The sequence below is a fragment of the Rutilus rutilus genome (genome assembly GCF_951802725.1).
Source record: "Rutilus rutilus genome assembly, chromosome: 19".
NCBI lineage: Eukaryota > Metazoa > Chordata > Actinopteri > Cypriniformes > Leuciscidae > Rutilus > Rutilus rutilus.
This window is the reverse complement of record NC_140232.1, coordinates 35,009,274-35,031,517: the sequence shown is the minus strand read 5'-3', so window position 1 is coordinate 35,031,517 and position 22,244 is coordinate 35,009,274. Positions and strand designations below refer to the sequence as shown.

Below are 22,244 nucleotides of genomic sequence, written 5' to 3'. Positions count from 1 at the left end.
GATCGAGACGGCGTTCGTTTCCAGCTCGTGTCTCGGAGTGATGTACAAGAGGAGCTTCGAGTGTGTTTCCTAAATCCCGCGTTCAAACCGCGAGATCCGTTTCCCGATCTTCCTCCTGCGCCGGAATCCGAAGCCAAAGCGCAAAATCTCTGGAGTCGCGGATCACTCGTATCCGTCGCTCATCTCAGAATCAGCGTTCCCTTCAGCAAAGGGTGTGTGTTGGGAATCAAATCCCTTTCCGTTTGGGCGTCTCCTTCCCGATCCTGTCCTGCTTCCGAACTTGAAAAAATTCTGGAAGCACATCTAAACAGCATTAAACGCACAAACCACACGATTGCAGTTCCTCCCAAACCAAGTGGGAATATCACAACCGATATCCCAATCCCAGAGGAATTCCTAGATCCGCTCACACAAGAACTCATGGTTTTCCCGATGATCTTGCCTAGCGGAGTGATCATTGATAACAGCACTTTAGAGGAGTATTGGAAGAGAGAAGCGACGTGGGGTCGTCTTCCCAATGACCCGTTTACCGGCGTTCCCTTTTCCCAAAGCTCAAAACCTCTTCCGAATCCTCTCTTAAAAACCCGTATTGACCGCTTGGCTCTGCAGACGGGATGCACAGGAGTCGGGAGCAGGAATAATCCTCTAGCTAATCCACAACCGTCGAGACTTGCAGAGGTTAAAACTGTCGCAGACTCCAGTAGACACACGGAAGCTTTAAGATTTCACGGATCCGTTTCAGGATCGACTCCGAGCCGTTCTGCTAAAAGAAAGTACGACTCCAGCTTTCCCTCCACTAGCGCTGATCCCGGTCGTTCTCCGTTGAGGAAAACTCTACAAACTCACTCAGGTTTGAATGTCACAAATCATCACTGATACTCTGCACTATGTAGATGAATTAGGACCATAGACTGTAAATAAATATGTTCGTAGTGTCCGTGACGTCACTCGTATTGTTTCTGAAGAACGTTTTTGAAGCCGAAAGTGGGCGGAGCCAGCCGTCGCCATCTTGTTAGCGCGTCACTCGCGGATAAACGTGAATGTGCAGCGAGGCGGATTAGCTGAGGTGACGTGACGCTAACAGACAGCAGACAAACAGCTAGTAGTGACATCAGCGGCAATCCACCTGTCACTCAAGTGGCCACGCCCTTAATTATGCAGAACTTTAAGGCTTAATATAATTTAAACGGATGAGTTATAAAAATATTCACCCCCCTCACAGTCGTCATGAAGGGCAACATTAGCTATACTGACCAAAACCACTTTTAGTACTAGTGTTGTCAATTTTTTTTTATTAAATTACTGTTCACAGAATCCACCAAATTTTTGGAATTCGATTCTTTTGACAATTAAATTTTTATGCAATATTGCAGTGTTTAATTTAAACGATTTATCATCATTATTCTGTTAAATTCCTGTTCCTGGTGATCTTGAATCAGAATAAGTTCCTCTTGCAGCATCTCTTCTCTTCTCTGATGATGTGGGCGGGGCTATAACCTGTCACTCACATGAGATCAGCCAATAGCAAACCACAACCATCCATTCAATTCCTCACCGACAAAATCAAGCCCCGCCCACATTAGTTCTTGTTCCTGAAGCGTTTCACTCGCATATTCGTCACAATAGAGAAGAAGGGACTTTAAATGATGCATGTTTTTCTCACGTTCATGTCTGACGTGTTTCTCCTTGTGTTTCAGAGTCGGACTCGCATGAGCGGCGGTTAGCAGACAGTTTAGATCAGGCGCTGAACGCTGCGCTTCACGGGTTACCAGTGTTCACTTCACCCAGCAAAACCTCTTCCCGTGTGGACGCCTCCACTGGTACGAGACTGATGGCTTTATCACCGATGTGCCATGCAAATGTATTATTTTATATTCATTTATTACTGTCCGAATAGGGCTAATGATGCAAACTAGGGGTCGACCGATTATCGGCGCCGATATTAAGCATTTTTATGGTTATCGGTATTGGCCATTTTCAAAACCGATTTACCGATTAAAATAATTGAATTTTGAAATGCGCTATATTTGGCTCTGACGCACTACTGTATAATTTACTGTATAAACCGGAATGTCACGGAATTTGTCAACTTTGATTCATTAAAAAGCCGGTCAGTACAAATCAGATCGAATTTCAAACACAAAAGACTATTTAAATGAAATGAATCCTGCGAGTCTCTAAATGAATGGCGCAGACGCTTGATTTCATTTACCACACACACACACACACACACTGGAACACGCGTGACGCTTGCGCTGTTTTCAGCCTCTATGAGGACGTGATTGCATAAACATCATCTCCAGAGCCGCTTTGAGTCACTTCGTGAGCTTTTTAACTCTTCAAACTGAGAAAAGCTATCGTCATATCATAAACACACAGAAACTCAAAGATCTCCACATCTTGGTTTCTGATCCATCAATTGACATCATCAATATTTAAAGTCCCCCTGTGTTGAAAGTCCCGCTTTTAATGTTGTTTATGTGTCTATGTGGTGTTTTTAATATGCTCTAAGACAAAGCATGTGTAAGTTCATAAGTCGACACCATTGCTGAGTATTTCCTCCTTAAAACTGCAGTGAACCAAAGACAGTCTCAAACACACGCTTTGAAATCGCTGGTGTTTCTGACATCACAAACTACCTTGTAACCAATCAGATCAACGTGTGATCGTCAACCAGTGGATCTCTGAGCTGAGTGAGTGAGTGGAGGCGGGGCTCATTCGCATATTCATAGAGCCACGCATACTAAATGAGGCAAGGGTGTCGAGTTACAGTCAAGCTATTTTAAGGTATTAAAGAACGCTTAAATATGTCATTTTGGTGATCAGAGATGAGTTTTAAGGGATAAAATGACTACAGGAGGACTTCAGACGTTGATGTTAACTCTATGCCAACTTGTTTCAGTAAATGCTGAACGTTACAGTGAATGATCACTGTTATTTGTTGTGTTCATCGTGACTTTGCCGATAAACTCCCCTGTGTTTTCCAGGACAGCACACATGTGTGTTTTGCTCGTGTTCGCTGTCGGTATATTCCTCCGGCGTCCCGGCGTACGCTCTGCCCTGCGCTCATCTCACGTGTGGACCGTGTCTGCGGCAGAGACGCCCGTGTGACTCCCAGACGCTGAAGATCACGTGTCCCACATGTGGCACATCTGCATCCGGCGGCGACGTCACACGAGTGCATCACTGAAACACGCCTGAAGATCATCATGAGCTCATTCGTTTGCAGATTTTGTGTATAATTTTCATTAAATATTGTTGAAAAAGAAAAGGAATTTGTTATTATTTATAACTGCAGGTAATATATTCTAGGTGTGTGTGTGTGTGTTAATATTGTGTATCTAAAATACATTAAATGTGAAAATTTCTTGTTTATATACATATCAATCAAAAGTTTGGGGTCTATTTTAAAAGAAGAGTCTCTTCTGCTCACCAAGGCTGTGTTTATCTGATGAAAATACAGTAAAAACAGTGAAATATTATTATAATGTAAATCATCTGTTCTCTATGTGAATATATAGTAAAGTGTAATTTATATCCTGTGATCAAAGCTGAATTTTCAGCATCATTACTCCAGTCTTCAGTGTCACATGATCCTTCAGAAATCACTGTAATATGAGGATTTGATGATCAAGAAACATTTATGATTATTATCAGTGTTGAAAACTGAGATACATTTTATTTCCCAGGAGTCTTTGATGAATAGAAAAGTCACTTTTGAACAATTTAATGCATCTTGCAACTATATATCAATATGAATATATGTCTGTATATATATATATAGGCCTATATATGAAATGTATTTTAGATAACCTGTTTAATGTACACTACTGTGTAAAAGTTTGTGATCTGTAAGATTTCTATTAACATTAATTCACTATTAAAAGTGACGGTAAAGACATGTTACAAAATATTCTATTTCATATAAATTCAGTTCTTTTGAACTTTCTATTCATCAAAGAATCCTAAAAAATAAAATGCATCACTGTATTCAACACAGATAATAATCATAAATGTTTCTTGAGCATCAAATCATCATATTAGAGTGATTTGTGAAGGATCATGTGACACTGAAGACTGGAGTAATGATGCTGAACATTCAGCTTTGATCACAGGATATAAATGACACTTTACTATATATTCACATAGAAAACAGATGATTTACGTTCTAATAATATTTCACAATTTTTACTGTATTTTTGATAAAACACACAGCCATGTGAGCAGAAGAGACTCTTCTTTCAGCCTAGAATCGGATCTCAGGCTGTTTTCTGCAGGACAGAATGAAGGATCCTTGAGTCCAGTGTGTGTTCAGTGTGTGTCCAGTGTGTGTTCAGTGTTGTTGAAGCGCAGGAGTTTAATACAGCGGCTCAAGGATGAACTCTCTTTGTGTGCGAATGAACAGATCTGACCTCTGCCATCTATTGAAATGCTAAACTGAGCTTTCTGTCCTCCACACAATCACACACACCTGAAGGACACACACTGTCTCACATCTAAATGTCTTAGTGCTCTTTGCTCATTTTTGACCGAAAAGTTGTACTTTTTATTTTTATTTTTTATCAGAATGGTACGAATCTTGGTAAAGGTTTTGGCACTTGCTATGCGAACACACACACACACACACACAAATCATGGACATGATCTGAACAGGTTAGATATCAGCATCTCCATCTGCAATATATCTGTGCTCAGTTTGAGCCTCTGAATAAAATTAAGCTGTTTTTTCTTCATATTCTCACGATATCAGACGATAAGAGCCAAATTTGTGCTTAAAACAAGACAAAAAAACTAATATCTGACAATGGAGTCAAAAAAATTATCTTGTTTTCTGTTTGAATTAAGATTATATTTCTGTCTCCATTGTCAGATATTTGTTCTTGTTTTAAGCACAAACTCACTTCATTGTTCAGTCTTAATATCTTCAGTCATTTTGCTTCTTCTCCAGTAAATGCATCTTGATTTAAGAATGTTTAGATGCTTGTGCTGGAAAACGAGACAGAAACACTGAGGAAGAACATCATGTTTTAGAGTGCAAAATAGTTTTTATTAATTTAGTTAAAAATAATTTTTTTAAACTAAACTAAACTAAATGGGATATACAATTCAGCTACTTTATATATATATATATATATATATATATATATATATAATTGTATTTCAGTTAACATATATTTCATTTCAAGTAACAAAAATGGTTTTAGTTTCAGTTATAATAACAACCCAGGAACAAATATCTGCCAAATCAGAAAAATCTACTTAATTAAAATGGAAAATAAGATATTTTTCTGACTGCACTACAATTTTTCTTTTACTAGTTTTAAGCAAAAAACTCATTTAATTTTTTTTTTTTAAAACAAGACTCAATATCTTAAGTCATTTTGCATCTCCAGTAAATGCATCTGGTGCTCTTTGGTCATTTTTAACTGAAATTTTTTTCTTTTTTCTTTTTTTTCTTCTTCATCGGAATTGTCCGAAACTTGGTTAAGGTTTTGGCACTTGCTATGTGAACACACAAAAAAATCAAGGACATGATCCGAACAGGTTAAATGTTCCTGTAAACAATAGTCCCACTTGAGCTCCTCACGATCATAAACGAGCGCATTAGAAATGAACGAGACGAGTTTCCTCTAGTGGAAGCGTTTGGAACTGCAGCCGAACTACATCTCACTGAACGCTCATTTACTGAGATATCAACCTCACATTTTGAACACAACTTGTTTAGATTTATGGCTTTGATTTCCTCACAGTTTTAGAGTAAAACATGTTTTTGAAATTATATATTTCATATAAAAATTGAAAATAGTATTTTTGCACATTTTTTCATAACAATAAACGTAAAATTCTGTAACTTTTTTTAAGTTCCCTTTTTAAAACTTTTGTCACTTCATCAATAATCTGCCAAGTGTCGTCTTTGAAAAGAGATCAAACTTCAGTCTGTCGCTCTAAAGCGTTCAAGATTTACCAGTTAAAGTTGGAAATTAAATTTTCAGGTCAATGCTCAAAAAGTGAATAAATGAATTATAAACACAGCGTGAATATAATTTAGTACCATAAAATCCCCTAAAAATACAAAATATTAAATAAATAAAACCATTATCGAACTAAAATATTAATTTAATTGAAATTAATTGACCGACTTGCGAAGAGCACAAGAGGGTTAAATATCTGTGCTGGAAAACAAGACAGAATTACTGAGGAAGAAAGTCATTTTATCCAACAAAATATCCAACATCATTTGATATATGTATATTTAATATCACTGATACATAAACATCCCTCCTGAAAATCCATAACATCCCTTGACTGATCGATTCTGATCATAAATATCCATATATTTTCTTCATAACAACTAATTCTGTCCTCAGTTGAGCGTCAGATGCACATGTTTTCCTCATGAATGCGAGATCATAATGGAGTAAATAATAAACTTTGATGCAGACCACTGTCTTCTACACTGTAATGTATTCTGATGATGTGTCATACACTTTTAGAAGCAAAGCCAAAATGTTTGTCTATTCAGTGAAAATGTACATAATGTTCTTAATGAATAATTGAGCTTCTTCAAAACCTGCCACTGATTTCTAAAGTCTTATTATAAACAATGATCAATAACTTAGCCTACTGTACGTGCAGAATTTCATAATGACAATTATTTCTGTTATTGCCATACTGGTTTAAATAAGGTGACTGAACCTCGTTTGCATCATTACTGATGAGTTTATTATCTGTGCTCATTTACAGTTCATGTTCCTGAAAGCACGTCTGATTTCGCCAGGTGTTATTTATGAAATTGTTCTTTTGTTGTCCTGCATGTGCATAAACAGTATGCATTAGATTAGAGTTTGTGCAGCTCTGAATACTGAGCAGCGTTTCCACTGTTTAGTCCTGAGCTCGGATGAATCACATATCTGTGATTTTGCAGGTTTGACCTTCTACTCTCTCCTGTCACTCAGTTGTCCTCTCGAAACATTAACACATTCAGTCCTGTGACAAACTGTTCGAGAACTTCGTCTCTTCACTTCCAGATTTTTTGTATGAATCTTTAATTCAATATATATGTTGTTGTTTTATATGTTGGGTGTGTTTTAAAAATTGGACTCTGAGTCTGTAATAAAGTTTTGATATATATATATATATGAGCAATATCACACGAGTAGCAGTGCGATTTGGCTGTATATCAGCACGGCTGTGATTCGGCGTTAGATAATCACTCATTTAAAGCCATATCGTTCGGCTACAAGTGTGATATTGCGTTTATACAAAAGTTCGACGACACACGTGAGTAAATAAATAAGAAACAACAACGGAGTATCTTTAAAACTCCTCTTTTGTGAAGAACTACTTTCTTCCGCCATGGATTCAAATCTCAAGTTGATAGTTTGACATTATAAAACGGTTAGTTCCGGTCCTTGATTCTGATTGGTTGAGCCGCGTTCGAAACCGTTGCTGCATGTGTTGCTTGGCAACCTCTTTGGAACTACATTGCTTGGCGGAGGAATAAATGTGTTATTATAACGTTATATTTTTTTGTTGTTGGTGTTTATTTTATTACAGTTTTTCTCGATTGCTTAAACACATTTCTTGAAACTATGCCTCATATTCTCAAAACCAGTGGCGGCTGGTGCTAAAAAATGTTGGGGGGGCACAACAAACTGAATATTTAATTCAGGACTGAATGTAGGCTTATTGTTAAATAACAATTTAACAGTGATAATAATGTAGCTATCATTAGCCTAAAGTTTAGCTAAAACTTCAGCCGGTAGGGTTGGGAAATAAGGAGGATTATGGATCCGTATCCATTATGCATAAGACGTTATGGATTTGTGTTTACTGTTTTGATTAAGACCAAAGATTGACAATTTGTTATACGCCAAATTAATTATATCTCATGTTTAACCACTATCTAGGCCTAGACAAGAGCCAGCGGCGAATTCCCGAAGGACTGTCCGAGATGACGCAGTTCTCAGCGGGGACACGAGCGCTGAACGGCCGCTGACGGCCTGGAGCTCACATCGGCGAAAGCGTCTTAATAGATTGTAAAATAGGCACTATGATTATATATTAGTCACATATAAGAGGTCTAAATAACTACATTTTCGCCTAAAAAACTCTTAAAACACAACAACAGTAGTATTTTAAAACATATGGCGGATTTGCTCGACCGCCATGACAGTCGCCGCAAGCGGAGTGATACAAATGGTGAAACGGTCAGAGAGTGCTGTTACTGTGTGATTACAGTAACTGGAAAAGGCTCTCAGCCAATCAGATTCGAGAACCAGAAAGAACTGTTGTATATATATATATATACATACATACATACATACACACACATACACTGTCGTTCAAAAGTTTGGGATTGGTAAGATTTGTAATATTTTTAAAAGAATCAGGCAATAAATGCAGCATTTATCACCCCCCCCCCCCCCCCCACACACACACACACACAAACAAATAAAACAATTCTCAAACTTTTGAAAGGTAGTGTATAATGTTACAAAAGATTCTATTTCAGATAAATGCTGTTTTTTTGAACTTTCTATTAATCAAAGAATCCTGAAAAATCAAATATATCACTGCTTCCACAAGAAATATGAACATTGCTAATAATCATAAATGTTTCTTGAGCATCAAATCATCATATTAGAGTGATTTCTGAAGGATCATGTGACACTGAAGACTGGAGTAATGATGCTGAAAATTCAGCTTTGATCACAGGATATAAATTACACTTTACTATATATTCACATAGAACATTTTACATTCTAATAATATGTCACAATATTACTGTTATTTTTTTGTATTTTTAATCAAATAAATGCAGCCTTGGTGAGCAGAAGAGACTTCTTTTAAAAACATTAAAATCTTACCGATCCCAAACTTTTATATAAAAATTATATTTATATTGTTATTATATTTTAAGTCAATGTAAGGAGTATATATGCAAATATGAAACTGTTCAAGAGAGTACAGACCACCATGAGTGATGACCTTTGACCTCCACCCATATGCCATTGTGTTTCTGAAAAAAAAAAAAAAGGATGGATGTTGAACTCATTAGAACAAAACTATGAGAACCTGAAGGTCGATGCAGCAGAAGTGTGTTAGGTTTGTGTCGAGAGGCATCAGTGCGTGTGTGTGTGTGTGTGTGTGAGGAGGAGGAGCTGCAGGTGTATATAAGCATCTCTGAGCATCAGTGGATCAGTGTGTGTGTGTGTGAGATGTCTGAGATGTCTGAGTCTCTGCTGCACGTGTGTGTTCTCTGTGTGCTCGCGCTCTCAGCGCTCTCGTCCGCATGCTACATCCAGAACTGCCCGAGAGGAGGCAAGAGATCCGAGCCCGGCAGACAGGTACTACACCTTCATCATCACTCCATCATCATCATCACTCCATCATCATCATCACTCCATCATTATCACTTTACCATTGTTTCACCATCATCACTCCATCATCATCACTCCATCACCAACACTCCATCACTTCACTTTATCATCACTCCATCATTTTATCATCACTCCATCACTTTATCATCACTCCATCACTTTATCATCACTCCATCACTTTATCATCACTCCATCACTTCATCACTTTATCATCACTCCATCACTTCACTTTATCATCACTTCATCATTTTATCATCACTCCATCACTTTATCATCACTCCATCACTTTATCATCACTCCATCACTTTATCATCACTCCATCATTTTATCATCACTCCATCACTTTATCATCACTCCATCACTTTATCATCACTCCATCATTTTATCATCACTCCATCACTTTATCATCACTCCATCACTTTATCATCACTCCATCACTTCATCACTTTATCATCACTCCATCACTTCACTTTATCATCACTTCATCATTTTATCATCACTCCATCACTTTATCATCACTCCATCACTTTATCATCACTCCATCACTTCATCACTTTATCATCACTCCATCAGCACATTTACATGCAGCTCTTTGAGTAAATTCAGCAGCAACAGTTTCTTCTGTTTCAGGTTCATCTGCGAGTTCACAGAATAATCTATATAATATATGCAGAACATCTTGAAATCTATTAGCAACTACATATTTATCAATGTTTCATATGCTGATTCAATAGTATTTTATATCATGTAGGCTATATATGATATACAAGGCTATCATATACAATATACATATAATGCATGGATATATTTCAAACAGGGTTATTATATCTAACTAAAACAAAAACCATAACCATGCATGAAAAAAAGTTGTTTCTTGAAATAAATAAAAAAAACAGCTAGTTGCCTAATTTCAGTCAACATTTCTCATTTTCATTTAGTTTAACTTAATGAACTAAAATAACAAATTAAAACTGAAAGAAAAAAATTATTAAAATATTTAGACTTTAAAAATAATCTGATAAAACACAAAAAACTAGGCTATATAGACAACTGAACTAAAAATTTTGAGAAAATGATTATAAAAATATAAAAATTAAAATTAAAATGTATTTAAAATAATGTGATGTACTAAAATAAACTAAAAACTGAAAGGAAAGATTTATAGAAAAAAAGTATATAGACATTATTATTACATTATGTCACAAGACTATATAGAGACAATAGGCCAATATAGGCATAAAAATATATAGATATAAAAAAATCTGATAAAACTATATACTATAAAATAAAATAAAATGAACATAAAATAGATCTCTAAATACTATTATTATTATAATATCTCCTCAACGTGGCATTTATGTTATAATCAACTTACCTGTGTCTGTGTGTGTGTGTGCGTGCCTGTGTGTGTGTGCGTGTGTGTGTAGTGTATGGCGTGCGGTCCTGGGAATAAGGGCCGGTGTGTGGGCCCCAGGATCTGCTGTGGAGCCGGGCTCGGGTGTCTGCTCGGGTCTCCAGAGACGCTGAACTGCATGGAGGAGAATCTCCTGCCCGGAGCCTGTGAGTCGAGCGGGATGTCCTGCGGGGCCGAAGGGGGCGTGTGTGCCGCTCCGGGAGTCTGCTGCCACTCAGGTGAGCAAAACACTGACATCATGAGACACATCACACACACAGGGCCCTATTTTAACGATCTAAGCTCCTCTAAAGCGCACTCAGGGCATGTCCGAATCCACTTTTGCTAGTTTAACAATGGGAAAAATGGTCGGCGGTCCCGGTGCATGGTCTAAAAGGGTTGTTCCTAGTCTCTTAATGAGTAATGGGTGTGTTTTGGGCGTAACGTGCAATAAACCCACCAGAGTCAGCTAAAATATCTTGCATTGTGTGTCTTTGCCGACCTCTTGTGGAAAATAATAATATAACATGATATTTCATGACTCTATATGGCCTTATATCTCTATATAGAGCAAATGAGCTGTTTCTCTGGGTCCTGAAGTCAGTTTTGCTTCAGTATGCATTCAGATACACATGTAGACATTATGAAATAATTTTTTGGTAAAGTTTTAATTTTTCTTTGTGTACTAGGGGGTCAAATTGACCCGCGCCGGAAGGATTTGTTACTTTTTTTCAATTTCAACCACAAAACTCCTCGATTCCATTAAAAAAATGTGTGTATTCGTGGTTCAAGTGCGATAAAAGTCCTAGGGTCTTGAACCCTTCTGATGAACACTAAATTGTAAAAAAATTGTAAAAAAATATTTCCGGGTCAAAATGACCCAGAGAAAAGGATAAGTGACGCAAGACGTTAAAATGAAAACTGCGTTGGGCTGAACCAAGCAAAACACACTTGCGTGCCGCCGGGTGTATTATAGGGCCCATTTACAGTCACACATCACACAGACTCTCTGACAGATAAAGCTAATGTGTGTGGTTTATCCGGCAGAGGGATGTTCTCTGGATCCAGAATGTTCTGAAGACGTCAGGTTTCTTCCGGCTGAAGACAGCGTTGGACTGAAGAGTTTTTCAGGAGAAATGCTTCTGCATCTGCTGAATCTGGCCTCGAGGAGACAAAGACCCTTCTGATCGTGATCTGTGTCTGTAACTCATTCACACGTGTTGCTCAACACTGTGTACATACTGTATGTAGTAAACAGATGTGAATCTGGTTTGTCATCGCAGTTCTCTTGTTATTTTAAGCACTTTGGTTCGAGTTTATTTTCCCAAAAGTAGCATGACCTGTTACTGCCTTTGTGTGATTATAATACAGATATTTCTAAAGATAATTATTCACTTAACATTTAACCTTGAAACCAGCCTGTGGGCTTCTCTGGAAGCTCCCGTTGATCCTCCAACTGTATTTGGCAGATCCTGACAATCAGGTTTGAATCGGCTTTTATGGCTTAAACATAAATCAAGTGCACAGGAAATTTGCCTTTTATGCTTTAATCACTTTAAAATAAAATAAAATCAAATGCATTCAAATGTTGTTCCACATACATCAGAAAAGGACAGAAAAGTGTTGCATAGTAAAGAAAAAGAAAGTAAATTAAATAAGTATGAAAGAATCAAAGCTAAACACGTGCAGCCGGTTTCAGTTTGACAAGATATTATTTTGGTCCACTGCAAACATACACACATTATATACTGTATATATATATAGATTCATATATATATAAACACGACAAAAGAGTAGAGAAACAAAATCTTGTTTAAACCCACAATGAAAAACTTAGGAGACATCTGGAGAAACAGTAAACACAACCACTTCTAAACTAGACAATACCAGACAGTGAAACACAGGGAACTGAGGGCTTAAATACACAGAGGATGATAGACTGAAACAGAACAGGTGTTATAAATGAATTAAAGCTAAACACGTGCAGCCGGTTTCAGTTTGACAAGAAATTATTTTGTTCCATTTCAAACATACACAACAGTAGCCTATATACAGTATATATTTATAAAACGGTTAGTTCCAATCCTTGATTCTGATCAGGATAAACAGGATAAACACGGGCTATGACCGCTTCACCCAACGGTTCTATGTATCACTACACAACACCCCTAGCAACCACTCTTAGCAACTTAAACACGTTTGATCTCATTGATATTGTTCATTAAAGCTAGAGTAGTAGAGTATTGTGAGAGATTGAGTAAGCGAGTATAAACGTTACCTGCATTTACAGTAGATCTAGCATTTTCCTTCAGGTCAGTCCTATATTCATAATAATAATAAAAAAATCCGTTTGAATGTTCGCTGCCATATCTTGTCCTTTTAACAGTTAAGGGGTTTCCCGTGCCCTAGTCATTTGTCAGCGTCTTCCTTCTCCGTGATCACAAGAGTCCTTTCAATGTAAAAGTCCTCTCTACTGACTGACTCACTCATTAAGACAGTCTTTGCCGCAATCTATTGGCGAAATAATGTATGTAACTTCTGTTGCTGTTTACGGTCAGGGACTATTTGTTTCCAGCTTAAGGAAGGCTTTTAGTGATTTTACTTCATGAAAGTTGCATAGATAGGCTACATATGTTTCGTCTTTAATATTTGTATTGTGTGGTAACCGTTTTATAAAAGCAATAAGGTACTCGAGGCTAATGCTGTATCGTGAATAAGTCACGGCCGAACTGAAGGGGTTGCAGGCTATGGAAGCTTGTTTCCGCCACAGAATAAAACATTTAAAAAAATAATTGCAACTTTTTATCTCACAATTGCGAGTTTACATCTCGCAATTCTGACTTTATTTCTCAGAATTGCAAGATAGGCTATAAAGTCAGAAGTGCGTGAAATAAAGTCGCAATTGTGTTATAAAGTCAGAATTCTGACTTTTTTTCTCGCAATTGCGACTTTATATCACGCAATTCTGACTTTATAATACGCAATTGGGAGATATAAAGTCAGAATTGCATGATATAAAGTCGCAATTGCGTGTTATAAAGTCAGAATTGTGAGATATAAACTATTCTGAGGTAAAAGAAAAAAAGAATTAGAATTGGACTTTATATCTCACAATTCTGTGAATATATCTCACAATTCTGAGAAAAGATGTCAGAATTGCGAGATATAAACTCAATTATGTGTTATAAAGTCAGAATTGCATGATATAAAGTCGCAATTGCGAGAAAAAAAGTCAGAATTCTTTATAACACGCAATTGCGACTTTATTTCACGCAATTCGGACTTTATATCTCGCAATTCTGACTTTATAACACGCAATTGCGACTTTATTTCACGCAATTCTGACTTTAAGTCTCGCAATTCTGAGAAATAAAGTCAGAATTGCAAGATGTAAACTCGCAATTGTGAGATAAAAAGTCGCAATCATCATAGCAGGCACTCCGCTTCGCGTCAATTGCTGCAATTCACTAAACGGCCACCGGTGTCGCTATTACAAGGGTTTCTGAATTCTACTTTTGGCCTCTTGAAATGAAAATGGAAAATAAGAAAAAAGAAAGAAAAAAGACTTTAATAGTACATCAATGATACTAAAATAACACTGAGAAACATAAACATACACACACACATATAGGCCTATAAAATAATAAAAAATAAAAAGATATATATTTCGTCCAGACGTATTTTCTCACAGTTATTTGAGTGCATCCTTTAAGAGGACGTCTATTGTTCCACGGCAAAGCTTTTTGCTAAAAAATTGTTAAGTTTCGGATTTGATTTTCACGTTCTAAAGAGCAGGATTTCTTGGAAGGTCAAAAGTGAAACAATATCAAAACAGAAAATAGCATAAAACAGACAAGCTTGAACAGCACAATTACTGCGACACACCCAGACACACACATTACAAGAGCCCGTAACGAATCAACACACGCATGAAAAACTCATAATCACACAGAAATATTTACTTTATGTGCTCATGTCACGCATAACCTGCAGCAAATCCAGCTCAATAACATCAGGCTGAATGCAGGACAGGTGCAAATCAAGATTGTGCTGCAGGGGAATGTTTCATATAAAAGATATTTCATAATGGATTTGTAGATTGTATACTTACGATGAGTTCAGACAGGCCAAATGAAGATGAGGGCGGGAACAGGACTTGCGTAAGTGTGTTTAAAATGATCTTTCTGTCTTCATTCATGTCATTGTTGTTTCAACGATGGAGCTGAAAGCAACTTCTCTCCTTCTGCTCATGTGTGTCGCCATCATCATCCTCACCGAAGGTCAGAACAGTCATTATTAGACTCAAACATGATGTTCCTCCTCAGTGTTTCTGCCTTGTTTTCCAGCACAAATATCTAAACATTCTGGAATCAAGACACATTTACTGAGGAAGCAAAAAACTGATCAAGATGAAGTGAGTTTGTGCTTAAAACAAACAAGCAAAATGTGTCAATGGGGTCAATTTATTTTTCTTTTTTTCTGTGAATTAAGGTTATTTTTCTGAATCCATTGGCAGATATTTGTACAAACTCACTTCATTTTGACATATTTTTTTTAATTAATATCTTTAATGTCTTAATATTAATGTCTTAATATCTTCAGGGAACTATACGGTTATCCGGACCACACCTATTTGGGTAGGGTTAGGGTTAGGGTTAGGGTTAGGTTAACTGTATAGTACATTCACGTGTGGTCCGGATAACCGTATAGTACCATCTTCAGTTATTTTGCTTCTTCTCCAGTAAATGTATCTTGATTTAAGAATGTTTAGATATTTGTGCTGGAAAACAAGACAAAAAGCATTGATTTTTTCTCTTTCTGCCCTCTTGTTATATGTAATTTTGACTTCTATTAAATGTTTAGTGCAGTTTACATTCACATTTATGCCTTTGTTGCTTTTATCTAAAGTACCGTACATTAGTGGAATGCATTCTGCACGTTTCTTTCATTAAGCTCATGCATTGCCTGGGAGTCGAGCACATGATGCTCTACTGTTTGAATGATTTATTATTAAGCTTCTGTAAGTCATAAATACACAGTAAAATGTGTCGTGACATGCATCGCTCGGAGCCGCAGAGAGTATAAAACATGCCCTCTATAATTAAAAAACTTGTCTTGTTTGCCACTCTTGTTTTCTGAGCTGACAGGAAGTCTTTGTTGAAACAGGATTATATTGACACGAACACAGATATTCAATAAGATCCGTCTTTTTGTTCCAGCAGATGCCAATGCCATTCCCACCTGCTGTCTGACTGTTTCCAAGAGTATCCCACGGCAGATCCTGCGTCAAGTCAAGAAATACAACATACAGAGCAGATCTGGCCGCTGTGAGATTGATGCACTGATGTGAGTGAATAAGCACATCTTCAAAAAGTCTTCAAATTATACTTAAAATTTTTTTTTTTTTTTTTTTTGTCTAGAAAGCTTATTTGATTTCATTTTGATCAAATTTTTTTTTTGGGAGATTTTTTTTTTTTTTTTTTTTTTTATTTACCTTTAAATTACTAGATTTGTTCAATAAATAATAAATAAATAAATAATATTTTAAGCACATTCCTCAACTTAAATTCAAAATAACTCACAATTTCATGCATGACCCTTTTAATTCCGCCTAAAATATCTTACATTGTGTGTCTTTGTCGACCTCTTGTGGAAAATCATGATATAACATGATATTTCATGACTCGATATGACCAGAGAATGTCTAATAAGGGGAGAACCTCCACTCTCAGTAAACTTCCGGCGTCTGAACTGGTTGCAGTTCCACTCTGGCTCCACATGAGGGCGCTCACAGGACGAGTGCAGTTCCACTCTGGCTCCACATGAGGGCGCTCACAGGACGAGTGCAGTTCCACTCTGGCTCCACATGAGGGCGCTCACAGGACGAGTGCAGTATGAATGGAGGTCTATGGCGCTATACCCCTCAAAATCCACTTTTCTCAGGATATAATGTTTTGTCTAGTAATTTGAATGTTGTATTCGAAAGGAGATGCAAAGAAATTACACATTGCTGGGTGTTAGATTTTTTAGAGTCACTTATTTGCTTTAAAAAGTCTTTTTACACATCGTACGACCAGAGATACTGCTTTACGGCAATCCTTCAGTCACTTTGGTGCTTTCGCGCTCTGCACTTTCTTTTCACTCGAGGCATCGACAACACAGCTGACACAGGCAGACACACACAGCTGACACAGGTAAACACACAACACAGCTGACACAGGCAGACACACACAGCTGACACAGGTAAACACACAACACAGCTGACACAGGCAGACACACACAGCTGACACAGGTAAACACACACACAGCTGACACAGGTAAACACACAACACAGCTGACACAGGTAAACACACAACACAGCTGACACAGGTAAACACACAACACAGCTGACACAGGTAAACACACACACAGCTGACACAGGTAAACACACACACAGCTGACACAGGTAAACACACAACACAGCTGACACAGGTAAACACACACACAGCTGACACAGGTAAACACACACACAGCTGACACAGGTAAACACACACCACAGCTGACACAGGTAAACACACAACACAGCTGACACAGGTAAACACACACAGCTGACACAGGTAAACACACACAGCTGACACTGGTAAACACACACAGCTGACACAGGTAAACACACACCACAGCTGACACAGGTAAACACACACCACAGCTGACACAGGTAAACACACACCACAGCTGACACAGGTAAACACACACCACAGCTGACACAGGTAAACACACACCACAGCTGACACAGGTAAACACACACCACAGCTGACACAGGTAAACACACACCACAGCTGACACAGGTAAACACACACCACAGCTGACACAGGCAAACACACACCACAGCTAACACAGGTAAACACACAACACAGCTGACACAGGTAAACACACAACACAGCTGACACAGGTAAACACACAACACAGCTGACACAGGCAAACACACACAGCTGACACAGGTAAACACACAACACAGCTGACACAGGTAAACACACCACAGCTGACACAGGTAAACACACAACACAGCTGACACAGGTAAACACACAACACAGCTGACACAGGTAAACACAGCTGACACAGGTAAACACACACCACAGCTGACACAGGCAAACACACACACAGCTGACACAGGTAAACACACAACACAGCTGACACAGGTAAACACACACACAGCTGACACAGGTAAACACACAACACAGCTGACACAGGTAAACACACAACACAGCTGACACAGGTAAACACACAACACAGCTGACACAGGTAAACACACACAGCTGACACAGGTAAACACACACACAGCTGACACAGGTAAACACACACCACAGCTGACACAGGTAAACACACAACACAGCTGACACAGGTAAACACACACCACAGCTGACACAGGTAAACACACAACACAGCTGACACAGGTAAACACACACCACAGCTGACACAGGTAAACACACAACACAGCTGACACAGGTAAACACACACACAGCTGACACAGGTAAACACACAACACAGCTGACACAGGTAAACACACAACACAGCTGACACAGGTAAACACACAACACAGCTGACACAGGTAAACACACAACACAGCTGACACAGGTAAACACACAACACAGCTGACACAGGTAAACACACACACAGCTGACACAGGTAAACACACACACAGCTGACACAGGTAAACACACACACAGCTGACACAGGTAAACACACAACACAGCTGACACAGGTAAACACACACACAGCTGACACAGGTAAACACACACACAGCTGACACAGGTAAACACACACACAGCTGACACAGGTAAACACACGTGCTAGAAGAGTTTTTGTTTTGTTGTTTTAAAAGACCATCAAGCGGTATCTCTGGTCGTAATCAGTCCTTCACTGACCAATCAGCGTTCATTAGCAGAATGCTAGCGTGTTATGGGCAACAACAACTCAACCTGTAAGAAATCGAAAGGACATAAGTACTCGTTCATTCAACTTTCGACCTATAACCCATGTTGAACTTGCAAAACCTACAATCAAATCTGAGATTTCTCAACGGCAATCGGGTGAAAGAGACACATTTAGCCGTCTAGCCCCATAGACTCCCATTCATTCTGCACTCATGGGCGATCGCCCCCAGTGGAGCTGTGGTGGAACTACAACCAACATTCGGTACAATAGGACTCAATAGGGAGTGGCCAGGCTCTCTGTCGACGGGATCTGCTATGGCCTTATATCTCTATATGGAGTAAATGAGCTGTTCCTCTGGGTCCTAAAGTCAGTTTCTCTTCAGTGTGCATTCAGATACACATATAGAAATTATTAAATCATTTTTTGGTAAAGTTTAGCATTTTTAGTTTGAATTTTGAGCATTTTTAGGTTTTTCTGTGTACTGAAGCATTCCTCACATTCCTTTCATTCCTAATGGGGTCAAATTGACCCGCGACGCGACAGAAGGATTTGTTACTTTTTTACATTTCAACCACAAAACTCCTCGAATCCTTTCAAAAAATTGTGTGTGTGTGTGTGTGTATTCGAGGACCCCTCTGATGGACACTCAATAAAAAAAAAATGTAAAAAATGAAACATGAGTTTCGGGTCAAAATGACCCGGGGGAAGGACAAACAAGCACAAACTCTTCTGAATCATGTGCTCCAGTATTTACTGTGTTTCCTGCTCTTCAGATTACACACCAAAGACAAAAAGATCTGTGCTCATCCCAAACTGAGGAAAGTCTTGGAGAAGCTCAAGAAGAAACGCAAACCCAAGCGGGCTTGAATACGAGCGGGATCATCTCCATAATCCAGGAGTCATGGATCTTCAGCCGGTTTCAGTATTGCTGCATTAGTTTGCATTTTCTGCTGATAGTTCCACACATTATTAACTACAATATACTGTATATATTCTCTGTATGCTCTTCTTTTTTAATGAAATAAAAGCTTTTTTTTCTTCTTCAGTTTTTTTTTATGTTTCACACCATTGAAATGATGATGTAAAAGATATAATATGAGTCGGATGATAATTTTACCGGATTTGACTGGGAAAGTATTGCAAACAGTCAATAAATAAATAAAGGAATAAACAAACAATCAATAAGTCAATAAGTTGATAAATAGCCTAAAGAAATAAGTAAATAAAGAAATATAAAATCAATCAGTAAATAAATAATCAATTAGTCAATAAAGAAAGAAAGAAATAAGTCAATAAATATCAATCAGTAAGTTAGTCAATAAATAAATAAACAATAAATAATCAATCAAAAGTCAACAAAAAAATAAACAATAATTAATCAATCAATAAGTTATTAATAAAGAAACAAATGTCAATAAATATCAATCAATAAGTTAATGTCAATAAATAAATAAACAAACAATAATCAATAAATCAATCAATAAATAAACAAATAATAAATAAATAAGTTAATAAATAAATAAACAAATAAACAATAAATAATCAATCAATCAATAAGTAAATAGATATACAAATATACTATATATCACACGTAACAGAGACGCGATGACACTTCCGGTTGAGTGAACGCTGGCACGTTTTGGTTGCCGCTACTCACCGGTTATTTTATTATTTTATTGTTTTTCTTTTGTAATTGAATCTTTTTAAGTCGGGAAATTGTATCCAGCCTCTCCGTTCATTATTTTACTCCTGGAACTCTGAATCGGACTTTAAGTGATAACTATTGCTGATCGTGGCGGAAGATTGGCGTTTTCAGCTAGGCATCACCGTTGGGTTTGTCTATCCTAATTCAACAAGACTTCACCATGTGGCTCTTCAAACTGTTGTTATGGATTATTTTCTCCTCTGCGTTGTTCAGTGCTACTCCTTGTCTGGTGTACTCGGTGGCGGATCTATACAAACTTAGACCTGTCATAACTCCACTGTTGCTGCATAGCGGTAATCATCCGGATCCTATACGCCGAACGAAATACATGCACCGTGGGTCTCAGCGGAATATCCGATTCAGCTCTGCTAAATCTGAACGTGGTGGACAAATTCGGGCTTTTTGGTCTTCAAACCCAAGACTGCCGAAAAATGCTGGGCGATCTGTTGACTATGAAGTGTTTACTCCGCTGCCCAGGTCAGATTTCGCACCTTCTGCACCACTCTGTTTTACTCTTTTTAATGTTCGATCACTCAACACTAAGACATCTATTATCCATGAACTTATTCAAGACCAAAACATTGATTTTATGACTCTAACTGAGACTTGGCAGAAGCCTAACGACTTTTTTCATTTAAATCAAACAATACCAGCTGGATATGCTTATACATGCAAGCCTCGCTGTACAGGTAAAGGAGGCGGTCTTGCACTTATTTATCGTGACAGTTATAAAGTCTGTCCAATTTCTATATCGGAGGAGCCATCATCTTTTGAAATATTGGCTGTACAGCTGAAAGGTTCAACTCCCACTATTGTTGTCACGATTTATAGACCACCAAAAGCATCTGCTATGAACACATTTTTTACTGAATTTTCTACCATTTTAACACATCTGTGTACCCTGTCTCCGAACATCATTTTGATGGGAGATTTCAATATTCATTTTGACAATACTACTAACACTCAGTATAATGAGTTTAAATCAATTCTGGATAGTGCTGACCTTGTGCAGTTTGTTAAATTTCCAACACACAACAAGGGACATATTTTGGATCTTGTATGCTGTTCAGGTGTCAAGCCTTTTAATTTTACTCCTATTGAATCTTCTATCTCAGATCATAAGCCTATATTATTCAATATCTCTCTTCCATTGGCTAAAGTTGAGTCTCAACGCTCTGTTTCATTTCGTAATATTAAGAATATTGATCTTAATGTTTTGGTTGGAATGATCGATCACTCTGTAAACAAGTGTTGTTTTAATTCTTCTACATCTGACTTGGTAAACTTCTATAACAATAGTTTTTCTCAAATACTTGACAATGTTGCTCCTATGAGAACTCGTTTTGTATCCTATGTCAACTCGTCTCCATGGTATACTCCTGAACTTCGACATCAAAAGGCTTTAGGTCGCCGACTGGAGAGACTATGCAAACGAACTGGTCTTGAAGTACACAAACAGATGTACTCTGAGCATCTGGTTTCTTACAAGGCTGAGCTGGAAAGTGCAAAATCATCTTTTTATGCAAATATCATTGCCAATGGACAAAGTAATACAAGGACTTTATTCAGTACTTTTAACAAACTGTTGAAACCTCACAATACTGTTTCACTTTCTCCCAATCAATGTGTATCTGTTTCAAATTTTTTTAGATCTAAGATTGACAATATTCATCAAGAACTACTTAATTCTGACTTAATGTCTAGTGATTATCAAATTGGACATAATCATATTTTTGCCCCTGCTAAAATTTTCTCTAACTTTGAGCTGCCTTCAGTTGATTCCATCACTAAGTTGATCACAAAGTCTAAGTCTTCTACTTGCTCACTCGATCCTTTACCTACTGTTTTAGTT

The 22,244-nt window shown here is 37.7% G+C and overlaps 3 protein-coding genes across 7 annotated transcripts in view; all 3 read left to right on the top strand.

Annotated features, from left to right (window-relative positions):
- Positions 1–3,281, top strand: part of ubox5 (U-box domain containing 5) — a 7,709-nt gene extending 4,428 nt beyond the window's left edge. For 2 of the 4 annotated variants that reach the window (XM_084388861.1, XM_084388862.1), the window contains exons 3-5: positions 1–850; positions 1,698–1,820; positions 2,988–3,281. The exon at positions 1–850 is cut by the window's left edge and continues 216 nt beyond it. In XM_084388861.1, the coding sequence (XP_084244987.1) occupies positions 1–850; positions 1,698–1,820; positions 2,988–3,190 (1,176 nt within the window). In that variant the 3' untranslated portion in view covers positions 3,191–3,281. Of the gene's footprint in view, positions 851–1,697; positions 1,862–2,987 lie in introns of all 4 variants that reach the window. The other 2 variants (XM_084388863.1, XM_084388864.1) reach the window with 1 other exon arrangement.
- A 5,937-nt stretch (positions 3,282–9,218) lies between these two features.
- Positions 9,219–12,238, top strand: avp (arginine vasopressin). Its single transcript, XM_084389704.1, has 3 exons — positions 9,219–9,350; positions 10,811–11,015; positions 11,824–12,238. Exons 1-3 carry the CDS (start codon positions 9,222–9,224, stop codon positions 11,961–11,963), a joined length of 474 nt encoding a protein of 157 aa, XP_084245830.1. The 5' UTR covers positions 9,219–9,221; the 3' UTR covers positions 11,964–12,238.
- A 2,700-nt stretch (positions 12,239–14,938) lies between these two features.
- On the top strand, positions 14,939–19,732 carry ccl27a (chemokine (C-C motif) ligand 27a). Of its 2 annotated transcripts, none has more exons than XM_084388675.1 (3): positions 14,939–15,056; positions 15,999–16,122; positions 19,461–19,732. In XM_084388675.1, exons 1-3 carry the CDS (start codon positions 14,993–14,995, stop codon positions 19,552–19,554), a joined length of 282 nt encoding a protein of 93 aa, XP_084244801.1. In that variant the 5' UTR covers positions 14,939–14,992; the 3' UTR covers positions 19,555–19,732. The 2 variants fall into 2 exon arrangements, with proteins under 2 accessions (XP_084244801.1, XP_084244800.1); XM_084388674.1 differs by having other exon boundaries at positions 15,996–16,122.
- Positions 19,733–22,244: the final 2,512 nt, after the last annotated feature.